This window comes from Hetaerina americana, unplaced genomic scaffold, assembly GCF_022747635.1.
Source record: "Hetaerina americana unplaced genomic scaffold, ioHetAmer1.1.p SCAF_1, whole genome shotgun sequence".
Classification (NCBI taxonomy): domain Eukaryota; kingdom Metazoa; phylum Arthropoda; class Insecta; order Odonata; family Calopterygidae; genus Hetaerina; species Hetaerina americana.
Genome location: NW_027286069.1, coordinates 12,725,924 through 12,734,175, shown reverse-complemented (window position 1 = coordinate 12,734,175; position 8,252 = coordinate 12,725,924). Strand labels below are relative to the sequence as shown.

General features: G+C 35.0%; 1 protein-coding gene across 1 annotated transcript; it reads right to left on the bottom strand.

Annotated features, from left to right (window-relative positions):
• Positions 1-297: 297 nt before the first annotated feature.
• On the bottom strand, positions 298-6,017 carry LOC139696672 (trypsin delta-like). Its single transcript, XM_071595492.1, has 7 exons — positions 5,972-6,017; positions 4,935-5,020; positions 4,602-4,690; positions 3,846-3,984; positions 2,951-3,064; positions 1,563-1,697; positions 298-444 (listed from the first exon to the last, which is right to left on the bottom strand). The coding sequence occupies exons 1-7, from the start codon at positions 6,015-6,017 to the stop codon at positions 298-300; spliced, it is 756 nt and encodes a 251-aa protein (XP_071451593.1).
• Positions 6,018-8,252: the final 2,235 nt, after the last annotated feature.

Genomic DNA, 8,252 nt, shown 5'->3' with positions numbered 1-8,252 from the left:
TTTATAGCATGAAGAATATCTGTTTTTCATATGCATTCAACATTCTTCATCGTGGTTTCCAATCCGTACCTACCTCTCTCCATGTACCGAATGAGCAATAAGATATTTTAACTTGGTTTGATGTTAGAGTAGGAGCAAATTTTGTTATTTTTTAGAGCCGACAGATTGATAGTTAGGGTAAAGCAATTTATATTCAGGTTTCGGAATGATTCGGAAAATAAAGTCGTATTAAATATTTATTATATAAAAAAATAATATTAAGTAGTTATAAATAGGATTTTTGAACAGTAAATGTAATTATAAGCCAGATTCTTTTTTGATCCAGTCTCGGAGTGCGGTCACGCGGGTGTAGACTCCTGGGTAACCAGGCTCAGCGCACCCATAGCCGAAAGACACGATGCCGACGAGCTTCCCGTCCTCGACGAGTGGGCCGCCAGAATCTCCCTGTGGGTGGAAGAGAAAACGCGCATTATTGACTGGGTTAAAGATCTGATTTATAATAATAGTACTCCACTCGAGTAAGTAGGACACACATCCGTGTAAGTTTCCCTCAATGATACATCCAACAAAAACACGATCCCAGTCTATATTTTCATTCGGGTGTAAATTTATATTTTGTAACGCGTGTTAAATCCTCACATTAATTCTTGATCTTTAAACCATTTATGGGCTTCGACCATGACCTCATAGGAGGTGGTTGCTTGGATTATTTTCATTTTGTGAATTGTGCCCTGATCTTTGGATTAAAATGGTTGATGGCCCATGCTTCTTCTTGGATGACCGGACGGATCTGACGGATGATGACGGATCTAGAAAACCGTCGTGGTTGGAATAAAACCGCTGCAAATGTTCTTCTGGCAGACGCGTATTTTTGTTAAATGGTGATAGCTGGAAGGATATATTGCCCTAAGGAACTTACTGAGAAGATTTTCCGATGGACAATGAACACACCTCGTTCCCACTATTACGTGATGAATGTTGCGCTTCAACATTCCACCAACTTCATTCCACCCCGGAGACAACTCCGTCACAGGCAGACTCACTGCTTTTCAAAACATCAAAAGAGAATTTCCAAAGAAACTGCGGGAGATACATTGAAAAGAGAATTCATCCGTCTGCTAGTTGACTTGAAGTTTTATCTTTATTAGTGCCGGTGCTAACTTCTTGCTGAAATTTAAGAAATTCAGATGACGTCAAATCTTCGATATTATATATTATTTACCGAGAACCTGATGGCTGCTGAATAAATCGTCACTGGGAATAGGATTTAGCTTTAAAAAACATCTAGAGATCATTCGTCATCAGAAGATTATACAAAATAAGTTATAATTTGAATGTTTTGAGTACTAAAATTAACATTGAAGCTTATTTTCATGGGCTTTCAATCTACGCATTTTTAGTTAGAACGCCACCTATTACACTTCGAATTTTTTCGAGCTGTGGCGGTTCGATTTCGCTTAAAATTTCTGACGAGATAAAAACGATTTATTGGGACTCCAAGGGTAGAGAAGATATCTAATCCGTCCGTATTAGAGAGTATGTGGAGAAAAATGTAGACTTACTTGGCAGGTGTCCTTGCCTTTACTACCAGCGCAGATCATATTGGCGGTGATGGATCCGTATGCTCCGCTGCACTCCTCTTGGTCGGTAATTTGAACAACAACGTGTTGCAGATGCTCTGGTAGTTCTCCTCCTTCCTGTTGAAAATGTACATGATTTTACAGGCCACATCGAGATCATATCCTGTAGTTTCCATATTTATTATCTATTAACTATGAGCAATGCAACATCATCAGATACCTCTTATTCAAAGTTTCCAGTAAATTTTAATTATTGAACTCTACAGAGAGACATAAAATGATAATGAATCTGTCACAAATTTATCGCTTGTTTGAATTTAAGGCATTTTCTATAGAACAGCGTTTATGCTGTTGAAAGGTTTTCCAGAAAGAGAAAGGCTGATTTAAACGTTAAAATAGGAGGGGAAAAACCAGAGCAGGTGGAACAATTTACGTATTTCGGAAGCGTTTTGGACCAAAATAGTCAAAGTAGTAGGGGCATAAGGAGAAAAATTGCATTAGGCAAAGACGCTTTCACAAGGAGGAGTGAATTGATGACAGGGACGTTGTGTAAGGGACAGGCTTATTAAAACATATATACATATATATATATATATATATATATATATATATATATATATGGAGCGTCGTTATGTACTGTGCGGAAGCATGGTTACTGAAGCAAGAGGATAGGCGTAGATTGTATGCTTTTGAAATGTGGGCGTGGAGAAGGTTGAGTGGACAGAAAGGAAAGCAAATGAGGAGTTACTTGATATGTTGTAGGAGGAGTGGAAATTGTTGGGAGAAATCCTAAATAGACAGAAAAAATGAATGCAAAGCATATTGATTGGTAATGGGATTTTGAAGGAAAACGATGTTCGAGATGTTGGACGGAATGAAGGAAGCATACAGAGATGAAGAGGGGCTTATTGTAGCGTAGAATGTTGGGTTATGTTTTGCTGAAAGAGACAGGATATTTATTTGGTAGTTGTGCCCATCCAAAACCTACCTTACTCGGTAGATTACCTAAAATACTATACTATTGAAATGTGTATGTTGCTTTTAAGACTTTTTAGGAGGCATAAACATGTAAATTGTCTTTCATAGCTTTGAGAAACGTTCCAAAAGTCACAGGTTGAACCTTCTTCAGAAACTGGACGGGAAGAGATGGGAAACACACTTATCCATGGAACTTACTTGACCTCTCCGTTTTGTTTTCCTTACTATGATATTAAAACAATAATTATTCAATCGTATTCCTGGTGAATTACAAGTTCCACAAATTTTTATGGTGTATTATATTATTGCAAATGATTACTGAACCTAATAGCAGCACTACGTTCTAAAAATATGCCAACTTCTTGCTTAAAACGTCTGTTAAAGGCACTCACCGTGAGAGTTCCCCAACCGGAAGCATCAGCATTCGTGCCCACTTTCACATTCAGGTTCTTGTCGGGCAGAGAGATGGGCTGAACTCCTTTTCCGAATGTAAATGGCGGGTTAACCTGAGGAAAGGAATACATTTCTAAGTTGAGTCTTGAATGGCAAGTAAATATATTTCTGTTGAAGTTTCGTTTAGCGGAACTTTAAGGAGTTGAAAATTAGGGTCTATTTTACTTCGTGTTCATAATACTTTTCGAATGATTAGGAAGCTTGATATCCGCCTAATTTTTTAGTTAGTCCAAAATGTTTATATAATTTCAAGTAAAAATTTAATGAAAAGTTACGGCATTCCGTGAATAAAAAAATCCGAGGTTCTTATGGTTTCTCTCTTTCCTTTGTTGCCTAGAAGAACTGTCGGTGAAGTGTACTTTTTGTTCGAAAATTTGTTTTGAAAAAGATAATCTTAGGTTAATTAGATGAATTAACCGGTATTAAATAATCAACATTTATTAGACTCAAAGTTTTATAATCATTATTTAGCAATAAATATATAATAATCATTGAATAGAATGCAAAAATAAAATGAAAGTCCATTGAAGTTAATACTTCGATTTAAAAGGCATATCATTTTAGGATTGCTGCTGTTTCACGTAATTTTTTTATTGGTTTAGGACGAAATAAAATGATTTGGAAATGGAATTTGAAATTTTTTCCACATATATTAACTCTCAATAGTTAAAAGTAAAGTATTTAAAAAAACGGAATAAGTAAAATAAAAACCCAGTAATCAAGCACCATTGATGTTTCTTAGGTTTTTGATTTTAGAGGTAATTCTTGAGTGAGCTTAATATTGGTTTTTAGAATGCTAGTTCAAAGTCATGTTGTCATCTGATCGTTTTTTACCTTCAAAAGGGAAATGTCATCATCTAGGATATTCATGTTGAAGCCCGGGTGCTGGTGGATCTTGGTCACTTGATGGATGGTTCCTTCACGGTCGACGTATGTACTACCTGCCCTGACTGACAGTACATCGGCAGTAGCTCTGAGGGAAAATTGCGAAGAATATGATTTTAGAATGAATTTTGAAATCATAATGATTATTGGCGAATGCCAACATTTCCAAATAAATAAACAACATTGCTGCGGTGCTAAACAACTCTTCACCAATGCCATACTTTCAGTTCCGTGCATGGTGAATAATGTATAAAATCTACCAATGGTACAGAAAATAAATATGTTCACCACTGCTCGAATTTTATTCGGAAGCAATGGCGGATATATCAAGGAACCTGACTGGAGTATCTTATTAAAGCAGAGTAATCATTCCAAGGACTGATTTTTATATATGAGGAGGCGTATCATCTTGAATTTAAACACTATACTGACTGAAATCAGCACGCTCAGATTCTTGGGGAATTTATTTTTCCCCTACACCAATGATTTTCGCAGTGTTATGATTCCCAAAAAATTGTACTTCTTAGATTTCAGATGGCGCTGTGCATAAAGATTTCCCAAGATATGAACCAGGGGCCCTTTCGTCAAACGCCGATCTTTCTACCAACTGGACCACCACGCGAAGCGGATAGCGTCATGATGTCATTGCATTTAGTTGCTTAATAAGTGGCTTCCGATAATTGATTCCAAGTTAATTGTATTTACCCATCAGTGCAATGAGCGGCTGTGATGGCGTAGTTTCTGCTGATAATTGATGCTCCGCATTCGAACAAATCTTCACGGAGAAGTACAAGCTGCAAAAAGATAAATGATATCACTGTCAGGTTGCATAACTCTCACATTTCTATGAACATAATGACATTCATCTTTATTCATATTTATATTCTGTTATATATTCGTAATTCGTAAACTAATAGATATCCTTATGAATCACATTTATATCATTCCAACTTAGGGATTTTTTATGAAGCAGTAAAAATGTGGCACTGTATTCGATTAAAAGTTAAGAAATGAAATAAAAATTCAAAGGTACGTTACCTGATAGGGGTAATCATGGATGTTAGCTGGGTCACCACCGACTATTTTTCCATTGAGCCGCGGGCGTATAATCTTCGTTGAGCGACCTGAGGAGAGTATTCAAGAGAGAGAAAAAATTACAAAATTGCGATTTAACACCTTTAAACAATTGCTTAGTTTCATTTTCACATAAAATATGTCTAATATGCGGAAGTTAATTAACCTTTATGGCATCAATTTTGTTTTCTATCATATATTTCTATCATCTCTTTTTATGCTTTCTGGTGCTTCTAAGAAAGTGTATTTCAATGAATTAGTCTAAAATTCACAGATTTGACGTCAATTGAATTGATGAAAGCAAAACTGAATGAAAATATTTTTACCATGATAAAATATTAAACATGTATTCAAAAAGGGTTAGTGTGAAGTTTCTAAATCTTTTTCTAATTTTAAATAAACTCTGATGGCATACGCCTTTTGAATAACTAAGCTAAAAAGACCAGGAAACATGAAACATGACACATAATAAATGGATTTTCATTGATTATTTACTGCAATTATATCATGGCATTTAGCACATAACTGCCTAGTTTTTCACTGAAATGTATCGCTTGGAGGATTGAATATGCAATATGGCAAATGCAGAATAGTACATAGAAGAAATGGAATATATTTTTCAATACAAATGCTCAAACTAAATGTGATGTGAATTCTGAAATATCTAGAATCAAATAAAATAATTAATCGAACTTCAAACTATCCTCAGAATATTCAACGAAGAAAACTAGTAATTATTTGTTATCTCCGGTGTAAATTAATGAAATTTACATGGCATATTTAAATGAAATTATTGACTTTGGAATTCTGTGGAATTACAAAGCAAATAATTTCATTTCAATAGAGTATTTGTTTGATTATGTGACTTTGTTTCCGATATTATTTGTTCCTTCATAGGGGTAATGAAACAAATAACCATTGTTAATAAACTCTCCAAATCTGAAGATGATTGTTTGTAGTTATCACTAGAAATAAACTGCAAATGTTTTCTCATTACTCACCAAGTGCGCACACAACGAGGGATGACAGAATCATGAAGCGAAGCATGTTCACTGATCTATGAATCTCTGGAAGTGGATGGTTGCTTTGTAAAAGGATGGGCCTTTATATAGTAATTCATACGTATTTCATTTCCGTATCTTGCCCATTTTCAACTTTTTTGATTTCACGTAATATTAATAAAGGAACCGCATATTATCTATTGCTATCGACTTGACGTGAAGCACTATGAAGTTTCTTTTTCAATATTTACCTTTTCTCCTCTCCTATTTAAGTGGGTCACTGTCATAGCCCAATGCAAGGAGAGATCAAGAGTAGTCCATTGCCATAGCCCAATGTAAAGAGTAGTCAAGGCCATACGTTTGATAAGAAACACTTGGGTTGGAATTCGAAATGCAAAGAATCATAGGGGCAAATTAACTTAGTATGCTACCTTTGCTGATCTTCAAAAGAGAAATTCCGTCGAATTCTGTTTGTTTGTGTAAATGTCTTGACATTGGAACCACGCACAACATTAAAATTATTTGTTTAAGTTTTACTACCCAATTTACCTATACATGTTCTCTGTAATCCCTCCAAAGTTTATTACGCCACTGAATCAATTCGTCTACATTTTGAAGGCTAAACAAACATGATCTATTTGAAAAACGTAAGATTTTTGTATTGCTTGAGCCAAACTGTGAATTGTTTAATTTTCTGTACTTAAACACTTCTCCTTTTATATTAGTCTGTACGCGTCCATATGTTTGGAATATTTTTGATTCGATACCTTTGTGTTTAACATGAGGGTTAAACATTGAAATTTGCTAACGACCTCGGTAATTCATTGAACAAATTGATGGTTTGCACTATCATGGAGAGTATTTTTCTTTTTTTTATCAGGCCAACTTACTAGAGATCGTATACTGTCTACAGAGATTACATACAGTGTATAGGTCTTCGTGCGAGTATTTTAACCACTAACAAGGCGCAAGCGCACTTCAAGGCGCTTTACCATTAAAATATTTAAGCTACTCATACTTTCCAAAAATGATTAAAGTTTTTTTATTTACACTGGGCTCCACATTCTACCTTTAACTGCGTTTCTAGTTATTCAATGTAGCATGGTAAGATCCAACGAATTTTATTCAATATTTTAAATAATTTCCTTTTCATGGGAGTTAATACCTAAAATATCGCAATAAATCAGGGCAGGGAAAATTAATTGGAACTTTAGTGTTATACTAAACTAAATATTCTTTCGAGATTTTTTCAAGCTCCATTATTCTGATGGCTAATATAAAGCATCTATTTCACTAGCCATTCATTTTCTAGAAAAAAATGATACCCAACGTTTTTAACACAAGGACGTTATAAAAGTCTCATTTTCTTCAAAGTGGAGATTTAAGATTAGTGATCCACCCGTTATTATTATAAAAATTAGGTTCCAGAGATGATATTCCATTAGAAAATCGTTTCCAATCGTCTAATAAATTATTTGAGCATATTAGTAATTCAGGCCCACTCCAGTTTTTGGAAACATGCCATTATGATAATGAAAATAGTTATTGTTTTCTGCGAAATTTATTGCAAACCTCGAGTTTCAATTCATAAGCCGGTGACTGAAAGATGCATGTGTATTAAATCTGCGATACTCAATGAATCCTGTGGAAAATCAAAACTTACTTATCACAATAACTATTTGATCTTATAAACTTTTAAATCCCAGATATTCCTTTAAAGAAAGTCGCATTGATTCTGAATAATTAACACTCAATATAATTTTTTGATTTTTCGCAAACGTCTTGCCAAGTGTTGAATAGTTTATCATACCCATAGTCCGCCAAAAATGTATACAAGAATGGGCACAACGTGGTGGCTTGTAGCTTCCAGACGATCCACTGCTCAGTCAACGTTCAGTGTCCAGTGATGTCGTATAGGTTGACCAGAGTCACATTCTGAAACTGCCAAATACGCGTGCATTTTCTATTTCTTCTCTAAAGGCTGGCGTTGCAGTTCGTTTTTTTGCGATGCATAACCTCATTTTAGGGTCATTCATTGGTAAAGGTATGCGTAGTATATCAGGAGATCACCCTGAGATCCCTGGAATTTTGCATATCTCCGTCGTAGCCAGTGTCTTGGAAAATTCTCAAACAGATAAGCTCGCATGCCTTTTTTAATTTTAGTGAGTGGGGATATTCACCGTTTGGTTTAGGAAAAAATTCATAATTTCCTTAAGGGTCATATTAGAAAGGTAAGATAAATTTTCTTTATAAGCAATTGTTACACTTGTTCAGCTATAGT